The sequence below is a fragment of the Poecile atricapillus genome, chromosome 26 (genome assembly GCF_030490865.1).
Source record: "Poecile atricapillus isolate bPoeAtr1 chromosome 26, bPoeAtr1.hap1, whole genome shotgun sequence".
NCBI lineage: Eukaryota > Metazoa > Chordata > Aves > Passeriformes > Paridae > Poecile > Poecile atricapillus.
Window position 1 is genome coordinate 5,528,401 of NC_081274.1, and position 21,356 is coordinate 5,549,756.

Consider the following 21,356-nt stretch of genomic DNA (forward strand, 5'->3'; position numbering starts at 1 on the left):
CCCTGCACTTCCATTTCCGGGCAAATCCCCCTTCCTGGGCACAGAGACCCCCTTGAACGTTCATTTCGGGGCACCGGGACGCCCCTGTACCCCCTTCCCCAGTCCCGAAAACCCCTGCACCCCCTTATCTGGAACCTGGAACCCCCTGAACCCCCATTCTCGGGCACGGAAACCTCCCATTTCTGGGCACCGGGACCCCCTGAACCCCCATTTCCTGGGCACTGGGACCCCCTGAACCCCCATTCCTCTGCATCAGGACCCCCTAAGGCCCCCATTCCTGGGAAAGGGAACCCCCCTGCACCCCCTTTCCCAGCACCGGATCCCCACCACGCCATTATCTGGCACCGGGACATCCCTGAACCCCGATGACCAGGAAGGGAACCCCCACGTGAACCCCATTTCCTGGGCATCGGGACCCCTCTGCATCCCCTTATGCAGCAGCGGGACCCCCTGAACCCCCATTCCGCTGCACCAGGACCCCCGTGCAGCCCCGTACCCGGGACTGGAACCCTCCCAAACCCTCCATCCTCGCACACTGGCACCCCCCTGTACCCCCATATCCAGCACGGGGATCCCCCTGCAGCCCCATCTCCAGCACCCCCCACCCCCTTTCCGGCCCCTCCCCCTCTCGGAGACCCCAGCCCCCACTTTTCCTTGACCCCGGGACCCCCTGAACCTCCGTTCCTGGGCATGGGGACCCTCTGCACCTCCTTATCCGGGACTGGAACCCCCTCCTGGACCCCCTTCCCGTGTTCTGGGACCCCCCGCCCTCCGTTCCCGGGCATCCCGCCCTTCCCAGACCCCCGAGCCGGCCTTTTCCTTCACCTTTGCACCCCCACATCTCCCAAATTTCCGGGTCCCCCCAGTTCTCCACACCCGGCGCTTTCTCAAGCGGGGTCCCAGGTGGTTCCCAGAGGGCTCCAGGGCGGCCGCAGCGGGGATCCAGAGGGATCCAGGGGGATCCAGAGGGATTCTCTGGAATTCCCCCGTCCCCTCCCCCCAGCCCCGCCTCGGGCTCGTCCTCTTCCGCGTCCTAACCTGAGAAGCCGGGATCTGCCTGGCGCCCGATGACGTCACTGACACATCGGCTGCCATTGGCGAGCAGGAAATAGCGACGCCAATGGCGGGGCCGGAGGCGGCTCTGTGGGCGGGGCCAGCGCCGGGGCTGGGGCCGCAGTGGAGCAGCTCCATGGGTCCAGCGCTGGCTCTGGGGCTCCTCTTGGAGCTGCAGGGGATCCTGGGGGACCCGGGCGGCCCGACAAGAGGTGAGTGGGACCCCCCGAATCCGGGACTACCCTAAGCCGCAATTCGCGGGCACCGGGACCCTTCCGAACTTTCATTTCCGGGCACCGGGAACCCCCTAAACCTCCGTTCCCGGGCAGGGGAACCCCCCTGAGCCCCATTTTGGGTCCTGTGACCCCCCCTCAATCCCCTTTCCCAGCACCGAGACCCCCTGAACCTCCATTCCTGGTCACCGGCACCCCCTGAACCTTCTTAGCCGGGACTGGGACCCCCCCACACCCCCGCCAGTGCTCTGGGACCCTCCTGCATCCCGCTTTTCCCAGACCCCAGACCTGCCCTTTTCCTCGGCTTTAGGACCCCCAGATCTCCCAAATCTCCCTTTCCACCCCATTTTCCACTCCCGCCACTTCCCGAAACGGGGTCCCAGAGGGTCCCAGGGGTCTCGGGGGGTCTCAGCAGGGATCCAGTGGGGTCCGGATGAACTCCCTGGAGTTCCCCTTTCCCCCCGTCCCCTGCCCACCGCGTTCCCTCGGTCACTTTCTCTTTTCCCGTCTTCCAAACTGTGTCCCTGGGATCCACCTGCCTCTTCCTGCCCCAGCCCCCCTTTCCCGTCACCCAGGGACCCCCTGGACCCCTATTCCTGCCTTTCCCAGCTCCCAGACCCCGCTCTCCTTAACCCCAGGGACTCCTGGGTCCCCTTTCGTGGTCACAGGGACTCCCTGGATCCCCCATCGCGCCTCTCCCAGCCCCTTCCTTGAACCTTGGACCATTCCCGGCTCCCCTGGTTCCACTTCCTGACCTTTGGACGCCCCCAGACCCCCAAATCTCTGCGTCCCCCCAGTTCTTCACACCCTGGTCATCCTATTTGGGGGTCCCAGGGGGTCCGGGACGGTCCCTGGGGGGTCGTGGAGTGTTGGGGAGGGTGAAACAGGGAAACCTTATGAATGTGATTGTTTAGCAGAAGATTCTGAAAATATGAAGTTTAGAATCAAAGTATAAATGAAAGCCTGCTTTGAGTCACAAAGCTGAGTACTGGTTACTGTATAACCAAAGAGCAATAGCCTAGCCAGCTAAAGGAGAATCCCTGCTGATAAAACAATGTCCTTCTGCTGATAGAAAGTCCAAAGGTCAAGAAGCAAGGGGAGAACTTGTAAAGCTTGTAGAGTTTAAAATGCAACACTGTATGAGGATGCTCAGAGGCTGTATGTAAATTCTTTAGTGGGTGTATCTTGTAGTGATTGGTTACTGAGAATTAGAATATTGACTATAGAAAAAGATGTATTGTAACAAGAACCTCTGGCTCTTAACTCTTACTCCTCTCTCAGCTCTTCTCTCTCCTCTCTTAACTCTTGACTCTTAGCTCTCACCTCTGAGCTCTTAGCCCTTACCCCTTTCCCCACCTCTTAACTCCTACCCCTCTCTTACTTATTACCCCTCTCCCTGCTCCTGCCCCTCTCTAGTTTTCCCTGATCTCTAACCTCTTTTCTCCCTCTCGCTCCGCGCTCTCTCCCCTCCCCCGGGACCACGTGCACGCCGAGGCTGGTGGCGGACACAGGTCTCTCCCTCTCTTTACCCTCACAATAAATTGCTTATACCTGAACAGCTTGACCCAGGAGAAGCCTCTCACCGCAAGCGAGCATTTTTAGACACCAATAGTGGAGGGTCCCAGAGGAGATTCTGAGCCCTGAATTTTCAGTCTCAGGCACTGGGACCTCCCTTGCACTCCCTTATCCTGTACCAATCTCCCCCCGCACCCCCTTTCCCATCCATCCCGCCTTTCCCAGTCCCCAGACCCCCCTTTTCCTTCACCCTGAGACCCCCCAGACCCCCATTCCTGCTTTTCTCAGCTCTCACCCCCCCTTTCCTCTGCATCAAGGACCCCCGAGCCCCCCATTCCAGCCATCCCAGGTCTCCCCACCTCGTGACCCCTTTCCTTGGCACTGGGGTCCCCTGGACCCCCTTTCCTGGGCACAGGGACCTGCTGGAACCCCCACCCCACCTCTCCCAGTCCCTGCACCCCCCCTTTCATAACCCTGGAACCCCCTGAGCCCCTGGACACCGGGACCCCCCTGCACGCCCTTTCCTGTCCACCCCACCTCTCCCACCCCTGGATCCCCTTTCCTTGGCTCCAGGATCCCCAAATCCCTTCCTGGCTCTCCCAGTTCCCCTTTCACTGATCCATGACCCCCTCAGCCCCCCCCAAATCTCTGTGTCCCCCCAGTTCTCCATTCCCTGCGTTACCTGTCTGTGGCGGTGTCAGAGCCCAGCCCGGCGGTTCCTCAGTTCATGGAATTGGGGTTGGTGGATGGGATCCCCTTCACGCGCTACGACAGCGAGCGGGGCCGGGCGGAGCCGCTGACGCGGTGGATGGAGGAGGGAGCTGAGCCGGGATATTGGGAGAGCCAGACCCAGATCTGTCAGGGGAACCAGCACGTGGGTGCCGGGAACCTGGAGACGCTGCGGCACCGGTACAACCAGAGCGGGGGTGAGTAGGGGGATCTGTGAGGCTGGGATGGGATCTGTGGGGTTGGGATGGGAATTGTGGGGCTGGGATGGGATCCCTGGGGCTGGGATGGAGATCAGTGGGGCTGGGATGAGATCTGTGGGGCTGGGATGAGATCTGTGGGGCTGGGATGGGAACTGTGGGGCTGAGATGGAGATCTGTGGGGCCAGGTTGGGATCTATGGGGCTGGGATGGGATCCGTGGGGCTGGGACGCAATTCCATGGGTCTCTGTGGGTACAATTCTCTCAGGTCTGCACACCGTGCAGTGGCTTTACGGCTGTGACCTCCTGTCCGACGGGAGCGTCCGTGGATCCTGGCGGGAGGGCTATGACGGGCGGGATTTCATCTCCTTCGAGCTGGGATCCAGGAGCTTCGTGGCGGCCGATGACGTTGCTGAGATCACACGGAAGCGCTGGGAAGATGAGAACATGGTTGAGGGGCGGGAGAATTACCTGGGACACGTCTGCCCGGAATGGCTCCGGAAATACGTTGGATATGGGCGGAAAGAGCTGGAGCGCAAAGGTGGGTGGGAATTTGGGATTTGGGAATGGAGGACTTGGGAACACTGTAATTCCTGTGGGAATTCCATGGGCGGGTATCTCCATCATCCCATTCCCATGGAACTCCATGGTCAGATCTCACCCATTCCCATTCCCATGGAATTCCATGGTCAGATCTCACCCCTGTCCCATTCCCATGGAATTCCATGGGCAGATCTCACCCAATCCCATTCCTGTTGCAGCCTGCAACCTCAGGATCTCGTCCAGGGAAGCAGCAGGGTTCTGGGGACGAGCATGAAACACCAACGAGACGGGCTCCCGTTCATGAAACCATTTATTCAGCATGAGAACAAACTCAGGTCCAGAACAGAGAGCTCCGAACAGAGGCACAGCAGGGGTTTTTGAGGGACAGAACCGAGGGTTTACACCTTTGAGGGTGGAGTTCAGGGTCAGGGACCATTAGAAACACAGCAAGGGAGAACCCCCCAGGGACTCAAACCCAATCAGAACTCCTGGGCCGCCCTTCACAAGGGGTTTGGGGTGGGACAATGTAACTCTTTGTCTCCCTGAGGCCGCTGCACGCTGCAACATCTGCTCCTTTTTTTTTTTTTTTTTTTTTTCAAATTTTAATTAGGAGCTTAAAATGTTTCCAAACATACACCTTAAAATCTCACCTCTTCCACAGAGCACCCACTTTGCTTTGTGGGACACCAATAGCTCAATAACAAAACACATTAAGCAAACAGAAAAAACAAAATTGAAAACAAACACTTAAATCTCGGACTACGCCGGGCAAATTAAACGGTGATGGTACTTAATGCAAACATAATGTTTTTTAGTTCAGTCTCTTCCACTTCAGGATTCTCTCTTTGGAAGGGCGCAGCTCTTAGATCTCCTCTCACGAGGGGCAGAATTCTTCGATCTCCAGCTTCGGCTCGGGCTCCCATGTGGGCGTCGCCCTTTAGATGATCTGGGTGAAACACTGGCTTTGGGAGCTCGGTTACAGTTTCGATTTCCCCAGAGGAGGTGTTGCCCACCATGGAGAAGGCACAGCCCCCAGGGGTGGAGCACCGAACAAAGGGATGGGAGTGAAGCAGGAGTTACTGGGAGGTTTGGGAAGGTTTGGGACTGGAAAAGAAGGAGCAAGGCGGGAAACAAGGGATCCCAGACCGCGTGGCCGGCGCCATCTTGGGATGGGGGGGGGGAGGCCGGGACGGACTTTCCCGGACAGGGAATGGGGAATATGGAAAGACAGGGGGTGAAGGAGGACACGGAACGGCGGGCAGACGGCAGCAACCCCGAGCCATCTTAGCTTTTTTCACCCTTTGTCCTGCCCTTAGGAACAGAGGAAAGGGGAAGGTACAGGGAGGTATACACCAAAAAAGGAACTCCACAGAAGACAAAAACAGTCCACCGGAAGATCCATACCGTCCATAATCGTCCATAATGTTGATATAATCGTCCATAATGTTGATATAATCGTCCATAATCGTCCATAGTGTTAATAGAATCGTCCATAATGTTGATATCGTCCATAATACGTCTCGTTGGGTGATGTTAGGTGCTTGTCCCAGCGTCTGGTCTCGGCTCCCACACCTCCGTAATCCCTTTTCTTCCCCCATGCCCGAGGCACTCTCAACCCAGTCTCCCTGCCAGGTACTCTCGAGTCCTCCTTTCCAAGGCGGGGGTCTCGCCGGCTCTCAAGCCATCAGCCGGAGACTTACGAGGTGTCCATGGAGCCGGGTCCTGCTGTTCTCCTGGTGCTTCACTGGATGCCCGCATTCTCTCACCATTTGTTGCAGCCTGCAACCTCAGGATCTCGTCCAGGGAAGCAGCAGGGTTCTGGGGACGAGCATGAAACACCAACGAGACGGGCTCCCGTTCATGAAACCATTTATTCAGCATGAGAACAAACTCAGGTCCAGAACAGAGAGCCCCGAACAGAGGCACAGCAGGGGTTTTTGAGGGACAGAACCGAGGGTTTACACCTTTGAGGGTGGAGTTCAGGGTCAGGGACCATTAGAAACACAGCAAGGGAGAACCCCCCAGGGACTCAAACCCAATCAGAACTCCTGGGCCGCCCTTCACAAGGGGTTTGGGGTGGGACAATGTAACTCTTTGTCTCCCTGAGGCCGCTGCACGCTGCAACACATTCCCATGGAATCCATGGTCAGATCTCACCCAATCCCATTCCCATTCTCATGGAATTCCGTGAGCAGATGTCACCCAATCCCATTCCCATGGAATTCCATGGTCAGATCTCACCCAATCCCATTCCTATGGAATTCCATGGGCAGATCTCGCTCCCATCCCATTCCCATGGAATTCCATGGTCAGATCTCACCCCTATCCCATTCCCACAGAATTCCATAGTCAGATCTCACCCCCATCCCATTCCCATGGAATTCCATGCATGAGTTCCACCATTATCCCATTCCAGTGGTCCCTGGCGTCCATGTGTCCGGAAAAGAGGAACATGGGACACTGATCCTGTCCTGCCACGTGTACGGATTCTATCCCAACACCATCGCAGTCCACTGGATGAAGGGGGGTGAAATCCGGGATCAGGAGACGGAGTGGGGCAGGATCGTTCCCAACAGCGACGGCACCTTCCACACCTGGGCCAGGATCGAGGCGCTGCCGGAGGAGTGGGAGCAGTACCAGTGCCGGGTGGAGCATCCCGGAATGCTGGAACCCGGGATCTTTGCTTGGGGTGAGGCTGGGAATGTGGGAATTGGGGATTTTGGAATTCTGGAATGGGGATTCCGCTTCCCCTCCTCACTATCCCGCGTTTCCCAGAGCCGACATCTGGCATGAATCTCGCTGTGGTGATCGCTGTGTCCGTCATCGCTGCCATCCTCGTCCTTGTCCTCATTGGATTCGGTGTCTGGAGGCTCCAATCCGGTAACACACGGGATGGGGGTCGGGAAGGGGCACGGATCCACCCAGCACCGTTCTGGGAATGCAGCACCCACACTGATCCCGCTGTTTTTCCACAGGGAGGAGGGACAGGAATGGATACAACCCGCCAGCCGGTGAGTTCCAGTGGTGGATCCAGCTCTGGATCCCCTCTTTGTGCATCCCAGGATGGATCCTGGGGTTAATCCCGGTGTGTGATCCATGCTGGAATCTCACGGATCTTCTCTTTCTGCAGGAAAGAACACGGAAGTCAAGATCTGAATCACACGTATGGAGCGGAATTGGGGTGGGATTCCAGAGGGGGATCAAGGCAGGATGGATGAGTGGGATCAGGGAGGGATTCTGGATCAGAGCAGGGATCCAGAGCAGGATCAGATGGAATTGTTGAGTGGGATCGGTGCTGGATTCTGGAGCAGGATCAGGTGGGATGGATGGAGCAGGATTGGTGTGGAATGGAGAGGGATCAGGGCTGCATTCCAGACAAGAATCAGGTGGGATGGAATGGAGCAGGATTTGGGCAGCAGGGATGGGGTGGGATCAGGCGGGATTCTGAATCAAGGCAGGATTCCAGTGTGGGATTAGTTGGGATGGATGGAGCAGGATCAGGTTGGGATTCCCAAGAGGGATTGGGGAAGGGTGGACATGGCAGAATCGGGTGGATGATGGATGGATGGTTGGATGGATGGATGGTTGGATGGATGATGGATGGATGGATGGATGGATGGATGGATGGATGGATGGATGGATGGATGGAGGATGGATGGAGTGGGACTGGGTAGGATGGATACAGTGGGATCAGGTGGGATTATTGGGGCAGGATCAGGTTGAGATTCCAGAGAAGGAACTGGGGCAGAATGGATGGAGCAGGATCAGGTTGGGATTCCCGAGAAGGACTGGGGCAGAATGGATGGCGTGGAATCAGGTGGGATGGATGGAGCAGGATTGAGGTGGGATCAGGTGGGATTCTGGAGCAGCTCCTGCTGCCCATGGGCTCCAGCCAGGTCCATCCTGTGGAATGGGGACAGGGTGACACCGTGACCCTCTCTCATCCCGGCAGGAATCACCGTCTGAGCGATCCACGGAGCTGGATCCGCCCCTTTCCCTGTTCCTGGGAAAGCCGAGAGCTGCCAGCAGAGCTCATCCCACTGCTGCCACCCACCCCACAGCTCTTGCTAACAGATCGATTTCCTGTTTTCCAATGTTTTAGAGCCAAAACCTACAAATATTCCTGATGCTTTTACTTCTGGTGTGAAATTATCCTGCTTGGGGCAAGAAATCCTGCTTGGGGCAAGAAATTCTGCTTGGGGCAAGAAATCCGGGTTCCTCCTCCAGTGTCCGGCAGTTCCTCTCTGAGAGCCTGCAGTGGGAGTGGTGACATTGGGGACAGGGATGAGGACACTGGGAGTAGGGATGGGAACAGCAGGGATGGGAATGGGGACACCAGGAGATGGATGGGGACATGAGGAGCAGGATAGGGACACCAGGAGCGGGATGGGGACACCAGGACTGGATTGGGGTCACCAGGAGCAGGATGGGGACAGCAGGAGCAGGATGGGGACATCAGGAGCAGTGTGGGGACACCAGGACTGGAATGGGGACACCAGGAGTGGATTGGGGACACCAGGAACAGATTTCGGACACCAGGAGCAGAATGGGGACTCCAGGAACAGGTTTGGGACACCAGGAGTGGGATGAGGATACCAGGAGTGGGTTGGGGACGCCAGGAGCAGGATGGGGACACCAGGAGCAGTGTGGGGACACCAGGAGCAGGATGGGGACACCAGGAGCAGGCTGAGGACACCAGGAGTGGGCTGGGGACACCAGGACTGGGATGGGGACACCAGGAGCAGGATGGGGACAACAGGACTGGGTTCGGGACAGCAGGAGAAGGGTGGGGACTTGCCAGCCATGCCCAGCTCCATTCCTCAGGATTCATTTCCCGCTCCGTGTCCCATGTCCAAAGTGTCCCCAGGAGGGTTTGACTACATCGAGCTCCTGGAGGGGCAGTGGGATGGGGGGAGGGGTCAGGCCAGGCCTCGCTGTCCCCAGGTGTCCTTGAGTGTCCCAAAATCGGTGCTCAGGATCTCGGAGATGTTCCATGACCATTGAAGCCATAAAATAGATAGCCTTCGAGAAATAATGGGTTAAAACATAGAATATGAAGGGAACATCTGGAGGTAATAAACACAACGACAGGAGGGAAAGAGAAGGATAAAAAAATCACCGGACTAAGCGTAATTTAAGCCGAAGCTAAAGCATGCCTAATGTCAATATGATAAGTTGGCCCTAGGAGGTTGGGAACTCGGCCAACTACACCGGGAAAGGACCAAATTTGGAAAGAAGTTCAAAAGTTTAAGGAGGAAGACTCCTCGGAGACCCTCGCCCACGATGAAGGCCGACCGGAACGACCCCCGAAAAGATCCTCAAAATAGAAGTTTCCACCCACGCCCCGCCTACGGCACGCCCCATATGAATATGCATGTATATGATGTAATTCCAAACCTAAACTGTATAAAAGGCATGCTTTTGTTGTAAGACTTCGGAAAACTCCCTTTAGAGATTTCCCCAACGTGCACGTTGCTAATAAAATACCTCCTGTCTATTTGACTTAAACTGCGTCTCTTAGACAGTTATTCATCGCCTTTTGGGGCAAAATTCGGCATCAGTTCTGGCGACCCAGATGGGACGAAACAGGAGACTCAGACTTTGAGGGGTTCCCTCCGAAGAGCCGGTCCGGGGCCGGGACCCTCTGGGGCCCCTGACGGATTTTTGTCAGAAGAGACTCCCCTCCCGGACCAGCGCTCTTCGGCAGAGGAAGGATTCCCTGCATCTCCTGCTCCAATTAAGAGGTATTTTTAATTGTTTATTTGTTTTGGTTTAAAGCGCTTTATTGGGACACGGGGGTCAGACGTGACCACCGAAGGGTAAACCAGGGGACGCCCTGGTAAAAATCCCTAATTGGTACCATTTGTGTTCGATATCTCGGACATCATAGGTTTTGGTACTATTGGTGTTTGTCCCTAATTGGTACCATTTGTGTTCGATATCTCGGACATCATAGGTTTTGGTACTATTGGTGTTTGTCCCTAATTGGTACCATTTGTGTTCGATATCTCGGACATCATAGGTTTTGGTACCATTGGTGTTTGTCCCTAATTGGTACCATTTGTGTTCGATATCTCGGACATCATAGGTTTTGGTACTATTGGTGTTTGTCCCTAATTGGTACCATTTGTGTTCGATATCTCGGACATCATAGGTTTTGGTACTATTGGTGTTTGTCCCTAATTGGTACCATTTGTGTTCGATATCTCGGACATCATAGGTTTTGGTACTATTGGTGTTTGTCCCTAATTGGTACCATTTGTGTTCGATATCTCGGACATCATAGGTTTTGGTACTATTGGTGTTTGTCCCTAATTGGTACCATTTGTGTTCGATATCTCGGACATCATAGGTTTTGGTACCATTGGTGTTTGTATGTGTTTTGTGTGTTCGTTTTATGTGTTTGTTGCAAAGTTTTATAGGAGACATCTTGTCACTCTTTATGTAATAGATTGAAACGCGCATTGTGCTGTCTACGTGCCTTGAATTTGGGAAGCCGGTACTTCACAGTTTGAGGGCGACTTTTTTTTATGACCAAACCTGGTAAAACAATTTTATTTTATAAGTGTGTGTTGTATGTGAGGGTGAGTGAGACGCAGCGTAGCTGCGAAGCGAGAGGGAGTCCTGCTCCGCATTTCCTGTTCTTCGCGAGAAGCCAGGTCGGAAACGGACAAAGCGATTGAGATTGTGTGCATGAAGTGTTAAAATATATCAGCATATCGTGGTTGCGAGAGAGGGACTGTTTCGGTTAACAGAAAACGCAGATACAGGGGATAGTCATGGGAGGTCAACAGAGTAAGGACGTAAATATGAAAACCCCCTTAGGGTGCATCCTAAAGCATTGGAAGGACCTGGGAGGGAGTCCGGGGTTGGAAGGAGGGCAGCCCATTAAAATCAGAGATTGACGGGAGAAAAAACAGCCCTCAGGGACTAGATAGTCCACAGGGGTCAGGGAGCTACATGAATGCTGACAGCCCACCCACACTGGAGGTTGAGGGGGAGGAAGGCAGTGGGTCAGAAGCAGAGAGCCGAAGGGAGGCACGTAGCATACCCGAGCTCAGTCCATATGGAGATAGCAACACCTCCAGAAATGGAGGCGTCTGTAGAATGGAAACCAGTGCACCAAGGACTGGGGATAAAAGCAATTCACCGGGAGGCGACGTCCCTAAATTGAGATACAGCAAGAAGAATGATAATGAGGCATGCGAAAGGGAGGCAGAGAGTAACTCACAGAAACTGAACATAGTAATTCAGATAGAGGATAAGAGAAGTGGAGGGGGAGCAGAGGATGAGAGGAACCGCAGCCCGGGACAGGATAAGAGCTGGCAGATACAAAAGAGGCGACAGACGCAGGATGAGAATTGGATGGATTGTGTGATAGAGATAGGAGAGGAAAATGAAGAGCAAGAAGGGGGAAAGAAGAAAGAGAAGAGAAAGAATAGGGAAAGCATTGAGGCACAGGAAGAAAATCCCGGGGAGGGGACCAGTCACTCGTATTACACCAGATCTGTGGCACGGGGGGAAGCAAAGCAAGGGGAGAAAGGAAATCACACGATAGCTCCTCTCCGACAAGGTATGCCAATAGTAGGGGAAAAGACTAGAGTAAAGGTGCCATTCTCGACGAGTGATTTGAACAATTGGAGGGATGAGGCAAGGAACTTCAGGAGGAATCCAGAGGGAGTAGCAAAGAGGTTTGAACTAATGGCAAAGAACTTAGATATTGATTGGGAGGATATAGAAGTGATGTTGTCAGAGTTGACAGATACGGAAAGGGAACTCGTATTGGAAACGGGGAGGCGACATGCCCAACTATTATCGGGGAGACTAGAAGATAATTTTCCCAGCAGTAAACCAGAGTGGGACCCGGGCAACGCGGAACACTATCAACGGCTAGTGCAGTATTGAGCTAGGGGAGGGTAAAAAGGAATTAGACTTTTTGATTGATATGGGAGCAACCTTTTCGGTTTTAAATCAAGAATTTGTACCTAAAAGTGATGAATTTGTGCAAGTTGTGGGAGCAACAGGCCAACCAGAAAAGGCTTACTTTTTGAAACCCATTAAATACAAAATTGGGAAGCAAATGGGAATTCATCAGTTCCTGTATTTACCAAATTCACCAAAACCCCTACTAGGGAGAGACTTATTGGAGAACTTGGGGGCCGTAATAAAGTTTAATAAAGATCAATTGGAGTTTCAAGTAAATGAAGAACAACTGATTACAGCTTTAAGCCTAACGATCAGTTGTGTAGAGCCTAAACCTGAAAGCCACAATTTCGAGCAAATCCTGAGCCAGACGTACCCATTGGTGTGGGCTACTGATATACCTGGAAAATCAAAACAAGCAGCACCGATTGTCGTTGAACTTAAAGCTGGGACAAAACCGGTGAGAAAGAAACAATACCCTCTGAGGATAGAAGATAGGAAAGGGATTGAGCCCACAATCAGAAGGTTTATGGAACTGGGGTTATTGGTAGAATGCGAATCAGATTTTAATACACCAATCCTGCCAGTCAAGAAACCTAATGGAACCTATAGGTTAGTCCAGGATCTGAGAGCAGTAAATGAAATAACTAAGGCATTGCATCCGGTAGTTGCTAACCCATACACGCTTTTGACCAGACTGAAGGAGAATTTGGCCTGGTTCACCGTATTAGATTTAAAAGACGCGTTCTTTTGCCTCCCCTTAGCTCTCGAGAGTCAAAAGATTTTTGCCTTTGAGTGGGAATCTGTAGATAGTGGAAGAAAGACCCAACTCACCTGGACAGTGTTGCCCCAAGGGTGGTGCAATTCCCCTACGATTTTTGGGAATCAGTTAGCCAAGGAACTAGAACAGTGGGAAAGGCCGCTGGGAGATGGCACCCTTCTGCAGTACGTAGACGACCTCCTAATAGCAACAGTGACAGAGGAAGAATGCATTGAATGGACCATTTCCTTGCTGAATTTCCTGGGTTTAAATGGATATCGAGTCTCTCGACAGAAAGCACAGCTGGTACAGACACAAGTGGTGTACCTGGGATACGAAGTCTCCAGAGGACAGCGATCCCTGGGAGCAGCTAGGAAAGAGGCCATCTGCCAGATGCCCAAACCAGAGACGGTGAGAGATCTGCGCGCCTTTTTGGGGATGACAGGTTGGTGTCGGTTATGGATCTACCAGTACGGGATACTCGCTAAACCACTGTATGATTTGTTGAAGGAGGCTAAGAGCATCCTAGTTTGGACTCCCGAGGCAGAAGAAGCCTTCAAGAAGCTGAAGATGGAACTAATGAGAGCACCAGCCTTAGGTCTCCCAGACGTATCAAAACCATTCTGGCTGTTCTCCCACGAACGACAAGGGATGGCCTTAGGAGTCCTAGCACAGCAGCTGGGACCGCACAAGAGAGCTGTGGCCTACTTCTCTAAGCGATTGGATGAAGTAAGCAAAGGATGGCCAGGCTGTCTGAGGGCAGTGGCCGCAGTGATAATTAACATAGAAGAGGCCAGGAAGCTCACGCTGGGCCAAAAGGTGACTGTACTAGTATCCCACACCGTGTCAGCTGTGCTGGAACAGAAAGGCAACCATTGGTTGTCGCCTTCCAGATTCCTAAAATACCAGGCCGTTCTGGCTGAATCAGATGACGTAACCATTCAGGTAACTAACATTGTGAACCCAGCTTCATTTCTAGAAGGAAGAGCCCCGGCAGAACCCATCGAACACGACTGCCTGGAAACAATTGAAGCTGTCTATTCCAGTCGCCCGGACCTCAAAGAAGAGCCGTTCGAAGATGCGGACAACTGGTTCTCAGATGGCAGCAGCTTCGTGAAGCAAGGAGTAAGAATGGCTGGTTATGCGGTCACTACTACAGAAAGGGTAATTGAGTCGAACCCCTTACCCACAGGAACTTCAGCCCAGAAGGCAGAACTGATAGCTCTGACTCGAGCTCTGGAATTGGCAGAGAATATGCAAATCAATATATGGACAGACTCTAAATATGCCTTTTCTGTTGTACATGCTCATGGGGCCATCTGGAAAGAAAGAGGACTGTTGACTACACAAGGAAAAACAGTCAAACATGCAGAGGAGGTTCTGCGATTGCTAGAGGCGGTCCAACTCCCAGCTCAAGTGGCCATAATGCATTGTAAGGGACATCTGAAAGGCAATACTATTCCAGAAATAGGAAATAGAAAGGCAGATACAGAGGCCAAATTGGCTGCCACAAAGTCTAGGGAAGTGGGAATAATGGCCCTAATACCAGGAGACCTGGATATCAGTATCAAGCCAGATTACCAGGAATCAGACCATAAATGGATTCAAAGAAATAAGGGCAAAATATTAGAAAATGGTTAGGGTCAATTGGAAACAGGACAGTTAGTAGTACCAGGAAATGTGATGTGGCAGTTTGTAAAAGCAGAACATGAGAAGGCCCATTGGGGTTTAGATCCGCTTTACCAATATTTGCAAACCAGGATAGTAGGACCGAAATTATTTACTACTATAAAGCACGTAACATCCCAGTGCGAACGGTGCCTGAGAAATAACCCGAATACGAGAACCAAGATACACCAAGGAGCCATAAGTCGAGGTAAATTCCCAGGTGAAGTATGGCAAATTGATTTTTCTGAGCTCCCAAGAAAAGGGGGGCTCCGATATTTGTTGGTATTAACTGATACATTTTCTGGGTGGCCTGAAGCATTCCCTTGCAGGACAAACAAGGAAAGAGAAGTGACCAAAATACTGTTGAGTGAAATCATTCCGCGGTTTGGGGTACCGAAGAGTATTTCCTCGGATAGGGGTACACACTTCTGTGCGAAAGTGGTGAGAGCAATAAGCAAAGCATTACAAATCAAATGGCAATTACATACACCTTATCATCCACAGGCCAGTGGACAAGTAGAAAAAATGAATCATCTTATTAAGCAGCAAATTGCCAAAATATGCCAAGAGACTAATTTGCAATGGTATCAAGCCTTGCCTATTGCTCTGCTGAGGCTGAGAGTCAAACCAAGGTCAAAAGAGAAGCTAAGCCCATTTGAAATCCTGTATGGTAGACCTTATGCTATGCAAGTTGTAAACGGGGATGCCATAGGCCAAATCGGTAACCAGTACATTTATGATTATGTAATTACAGTAGGGAAACAATTGGATAAGAATGCTACCGTGGTAATAGAGCACCAACCTAAACAACCTGATTGTAAATTGCATCCGTTTAACCCCGGTGATTGGGTGTATGTTAAGAATCTTTTAAGAAAACCCCTACAAGAGAAGTGGGAAGGACCTTTCCAAGTGCTGCTGACTACCTTCACCGCGGTCCGGATCAAGGAGCGACCTACGTGGATTCATTACTCGCGGGTCAAGAAAGCTCCAGAGAGTAAACAAGAGGAACGGACATCATGACCTTGACTTCACCTCAAGCCCTTTCAACCCTGATCATTGGACTCTCGATAAGTATAGTTCTTCCCCGAGACTCTGACCCGATAGATCCATGGTCTCACGCACACCAGTGTATCCACCCGGAATGGGGAGCGAAGGGACCCTATTTCGAGGTATATGCCCTACGTAACAATCAGCCATACGCAAGTAAATTATGGCATCAACCTTCCATGGTAGCATACAAGGGAGACCAAATCCAAATTGAGTGTCGAGAGCTTAACTCAGTAGAAGGAAAAAACAAGGCAGCTAGTATTAACAATTCGATCCTTGAGGAAATCAGCATCCGAACATAACCTAATTACCTTTAGTCCAGTGAAAATGGGCAAGCCCACTATTTGGAGGCAGCAAAAGGGCCCAATTTCATGTCGGTGGAGTGATTTCCGGGAAGATCCAACCGGATCACAGCCCCAAAGACTTGCCCCAAGAAACCACTCCACCAGCGGAATGCAAACAATGTTTGGGCCAGTTATGATTATATCAAAAATAAGTGGCAATCGGTTAGCACAGAAGCATGTATTCCTAGAGGACAGCTAGGTTATGTTTGCGAAAACGCTGTAGTAGAAGCAGAAGATTTATGCTTAGATGCTGAAAATAGAGTGTGCACCTTTGAAGTGCTTTTGCATAATAGAACACAGTCACAAGTTTACTATATAGGGAATGGGTGTGCTTGCGTACGGACAGCCTGTGACAATGTCACTATAGATAATTGCCAAGAGGAAACTAACAATACTAACTTTTGTGTACGCAACTTTACCAAAATAGTAGGTTGCGATTTTCATTATACTGTCCCAATAACTACTCAACAGCTAATTAACACAGATTTTAACCTGTATCGAGAAATACCAGAATTGCAAATAGGGATGGATGTCAAAATTCTCAAAGCAATGCTCGCACACCCTAAAGTAAAGGAACTGGTGCAAAGAGTGGATCAAACAACTACACGGATGGTATGGCAGGTAGAACATGATTCAGAAAGAATAAAGAATGTCCTCACCGAAGTAGAACAAGTAGGCCAGCATCATTGGTGGGATATCTTCACAGGATTTTCCCCAACAGCCACACAGGTTTTCAATTACCTGGTGCCCCCAATGATATTGGTAATTGGAGCCCTGTTGGTTTTAACTTTTACAAATATTTTTATGTGGTGGAAGCTAAGGATCATAATGAAAAGGACCCAAATGGTTTGGGCTATGGTACGAGCGCATCAGCGCTCTTAGGATTAGACATCAGCACTCTTAGGATCAGACCTTGACGAAAGAATTCGTAAGTCATAAGAAAAGGGGGGAATGAAGCCATAAAATAGATAGCCTTCGAGAAATAATGGGTTAAAACATAGAATATGAAGGGAACATCTGGAGGTAATAAACACAACGACAGGAGGGAAAGAGAAGGATAAAAAAATCACCGGACTAAGCGTAATTTAAGCCGAAGCTAAAGCATGCCTAATGTCAATATGATAAGTTGGCCCTAGGAGGTTGGGAACTCGGCCAACTACACCGGGAAAGGACCAAATTTGGAAAGAAGTTCAAAAGTTTAAGGAGGAAGACTCCTCGGAGACCCTCGCCCACGATGAAGGCCGACCGGAACGACCCCCGAAAAGATCCTCAAAATAGAAGTTTCCACCCACGCCCCGCCTACGGCACGCCCCATATGAATATGCATGTATATGATGTAATTCCAAACCTAAACTGTATAAAAGGCATGCTTTTGTTGTAAGACTTCGGAAAACTCCCTTTAGAGATTTCCCCAACGTGCACGTTGCTAATAAAATACCTCCTGTCTATTTGACTTAAACTGCGTCTCTTAGACAGTTATTCATCGCCTTTTGGGGCAAAATTCGGCATCACCATGGCCATGACACGAGCACAAGATGGCCGTGAGATGAGAGTGACCATGAGTGACACAACCCTGAGATGACCATGACCATGGGATAACCATGACTGTGACCACGACTGTGACCATGACCAGGAGATGACCATGACACAACCACAACCCTGACCATGAGATGATTTGGACCAAGAGATGACCATGGCTTGGCCATGGGACAGCCGTGGCCTTGAGGTGACACTGATGTGATTGTGACCATGAGATGCTCATGAGGTGACAATGGCATGATCATGAGATGACCATTACAGTGAGATGACCATGAGCATAAGATGATGGTGATCAGGAAATGACCGTGACCACAAGATGACCGTAAGATGATCGTGACATCGTGACAGATGACCACAAGATAACCATGACACCACCATGGCCATGAAATGATGGAAGGCCTTGAGATGACCTTGACTGTGACCATGACATGATCTTGACCAAGAGGTGACCAAGAGATGACCACACCACACCATGACTGTGTGGTGATCAAAACCATGAGATGATCATGACACAACCATGGCTGTGAGATGACCACGACCATGAGGTGACCACGACCATGAGATAACCACAACATAACCATGACAGGATAGTGACCATGAGATGGCCACAAGATGATCATGAGATTACCATGACCATGACATGACCATGACACAACCATGACCTTGAGATGACCATGACCATATGATGACCATGATCATGACATGAACTTGACAGAACTATGACCATGACCATGACCATTACAAGGAGATAACCATGACCATGAGATTATGGTGATCAGGAAATGACCATGACCATGAAATGGCCATGAGATGACTGACTATGAGATGACCATGATCATGAGATGACCAGGACCATGGAATGACCATTACAACAATATAACCAGGACTATGAGGTGACCATGAGCATGAGATGATTGTGACCAAGAGATGACCACAACATGGCCATGGCCATGTGTGACCATGATCATGAGGTGACTGTGAGATGACCCTTACAGTGAGATGACTGTGAGCATGATAAGATTGTGGCAAATGAGTTGATCATGAGATGATCATAAAATGACCATAACCATGCAATGACCATGACTGTGACCATGACACAGTCATGGAATGATCATGACCATGGGATGACCATTACAATGAGATGACCATGACTATGAGGTGACCATGAGCATGAGATGACTGTGACCATGAGATGACCATGAGATTATCATGACCGTGACACACCCATGATCATAAGATGACCATTACAGTGAGATAACCATGAATGTGACCATGACACATTCCATGAGATAACAATGAGCATGTGATGACTGTGACCGAGACATGACCACAACACAACCATGTGGTGATCAAGGCCATGAGATGAATCACAGAATCACTGTGTTGGAAGAGACCTTCAACATCATCGAGACCAACCCATGCCCTAAGACCTCAACTAAACCATGGCATTGAGTGCCACATCCAGTCTTTTTCTAAACACATCCAGGCACCCAGGCATCCACCTCCCCAGGCAGACCATTCCAGTATTTTATGACTTTTTGTGAAGAACTGTTGCAGCGGCCTCAGGGAGACAAAGAGTTACATTGTCCCACCCCAAACCCCTTGTGAAGGGCGGCCCAGGAGTTCTGATTGGGTTTGAGTCCCTGGGGGGTTCTCCCTTGCTGTGTTTCTAATGGTCCCTGACCCTGAACTCCACCCTCAAAGGTGTAAACCCTCGGTTCTGTCCCTCAAAAACCCCTGCTGTGCCTCTGTTCGGGGCTCTCTGTTCTGGACCTGAGTTTGTTCCCATGCTGAATAAATGGTTTCATGAACGGGAGCCCGTCTCGTTGGTGTTTCATGCTGGTCCCCAGAATCCTGCTGCTTCCCTGGACGAGATCCTGAGGTTTGCAGACTGCAACAAATGGTGAGAGAATGCGGGCATCCAGTGAAGCACCAGGAGAACAGCAGGACCCGGCTCCATGGACACCTCGTAAGTCCCCGGCTGATGGCTTGAGAGCCGGCGAGACCCCCGCCTTGGAAAGGAGGACTCGAGAGTACCTGGCAGGGAAGCTGGGTTGAGAGTGCCTCGGGCATGGGGGAAGAAAAGGGATTACGGAGGTGGGGGAGCCGAGACCAGACGCTGGGACAAGCACCTAACATCACCCAACGAGACGTATTATGGACGATATCAACATTATGGACGATTATATCAACATTATGGACGATTATGGACGGTATGGCTCTTCCGGTGGACTGTTTCTGTCTTCTGTGAAGTTCCTTTTTTTTTTTTGGTGTATACCTCCCTGTACCTTCCCCTTTCCTCTGTTCCTAAGGGCAGGACAAAGGGTGAAAAAAGCCAAGATGGCTCGGGGCTGCTGCCGTCTCCCCGTCACCCCGGTGTCTCTGCCATCCCATCCCCTGTTCTCCTGAAGGCAGGCAAGGGACGGAGAACATCCAGAGTGATGCGGGTCTGCTGCCGTCTGCCCGCCGTTCCGTGTCCTCCTTCACCCCCTGTCTTTCCATATTCCCCGTTCCCTGTCCGGGAAAGTCCGTCCCGGCCTCCCCCCCCCATCCCAAGATGGCGCCGGCCACGCGGTCTGGGATCCCTTGTTTCCCGCCTTGCTCCTTCTTTTCCGGTCCCAAACCTTCCCAAACCTCCCAGTAACTCCTGCTTGGCCCCACCCCTTTGTTCGGTGCTCCACCCCTGGGGCTGTGCCTGTTCCATGGTGGGCAACACCTCCTCTGGGGAAATCGAAACTGTAACCGAGCTCCCAAAGCCAGCGTTTCACCGAGATCATCTAAAGGGCGACGCCCACATGGGAGCCCGAGCCGAAGCTGGAGATCGAAGAATTCTGCCCCTCGTGAGAGGAGATCTAAGAGCTGCGCCCTTCCAAAGAGAGAATCCTGAAGTGGAAGAGACTGAACTAAAAAACATTATGTTTGCATTAAGTACCATCACCGTTTAATTTGCCCGGCGTAGTCCGAGATTTAAGTGTTTGTTTTCAATTTTGTTTTTTCTGTTTGCTTAATGTGTTTTGTTATTGAGCTATTGGTGTCCCACAAAGCAAAGTGGGTGCTCTGTGGAAGAGGTGAGATTTTAAGGTGTATGTTTGGAAACGTTTTAAGCTCCTAATTAAAATTTGAAAAAAAAAAAAAAAAAAAAAAAAAAAAAAAAAAGGAGCAGATGTTGCAGCGGCCTCAGGGAGACAAAGAGTTACATTGTCCCACCCCAAACCCCTTGTGAAGGGCGGCCCAGGAGTTCTGATTGGGTTTGAGTCCCTGGGGGGTTCTCCCTTGCTGTGTTTCTAATGGTCCCTGACCCTGAACTCCACCCTCAAAGGTGTAAACCCTCGGTTCTGTCCCTCAAAAACCCCTGCTGTGCCTCTGTTCGGGGCTCTCTGTTCTGGACCTGAGTTTGTTCTCATGCTGAATAAATGGTTTCATGAACGGGAGCCCGTCTCGTTGGTGTTTCATGCTGGTCCCCAGAACCCTGCTGCTTCCCTGGACAAGATCCTGAGGTTGCAGGCTGCAACAAAGAACTTTTTCCTAATGTCCAATCTAAACTTCCCTTAGTGCAGCTTAAGCCTGTGTCCTCTTGTTCTGTCAGTTATTGCCTGGTGAAACAGACCAACCCCACCTATCTACAACCACCTTTCAGGGAGTTGTAGAGAGTGATAAGGTCACCTCTGAGTCTCCTTTTCTCCAGGCTAAACAACCCCAGCTCCCTCTGTGGTTCCTCACAGGGCTCGCGTTCCAAGCCCATCACCAGCCTCCTTGCCCTTCTCTGGACGCGCTCAAGTGTCTCAATGTCCTTCCGAAACTGAGG

The 21,356-nt window shown here is 51.4% G+C and overlaps 1 protein-coding gene and 1 pseudogene across 2 annotated transcripts; one reads left to right on the forward strand and one right to left on the reverse strand.

Annotated features, from left to right (window-relative positions):
• Positions 1-21,356, reverse strand: part of LOC131588525 (zinc finger protein 883-like) — a 125,294-nt pseudogene that overhangs the window by 64,483 nt on the left and 39,455 nt on the right.
• LOC131588550 (class I histocompatibility antigen, F10 alpha chain-like) lies at positions 1,106-8,274 on the forward strand. Of its 2 annotated transcripts, none has more exons than XM_058857480.1 (8): positions 1,106-1,265; positions 3,464-3,727; positions 3,996-4,268; positions 6,687-6,959; positions 7,046-7,150; positions 7,246-7,281; positions 7,401-7,433; positions 8,223-8,274. In XM_058857480.1, the coding sequence occupies exons 1-7, from the start codon at positions 1,121-1,123 to the stop codon at positions 7,424-7,426; spliced, it is 1,122 nt and encodes a 373-aa protein (XP_058713463.1). In that variant the 5' UTR covers positions 1,106-1,120; the 3' UTR covers positions 7,427-7,433; positions 8,223-8,274. The 2 variants fall into 2 exon arrangements, with proteins under 2 accessions (XP_058713463.1, XP_058713464.1); XM_058857481.1 differs by lacking the exon at positions 1,106-1,265 and adding an exon at positions 2,417-2,444.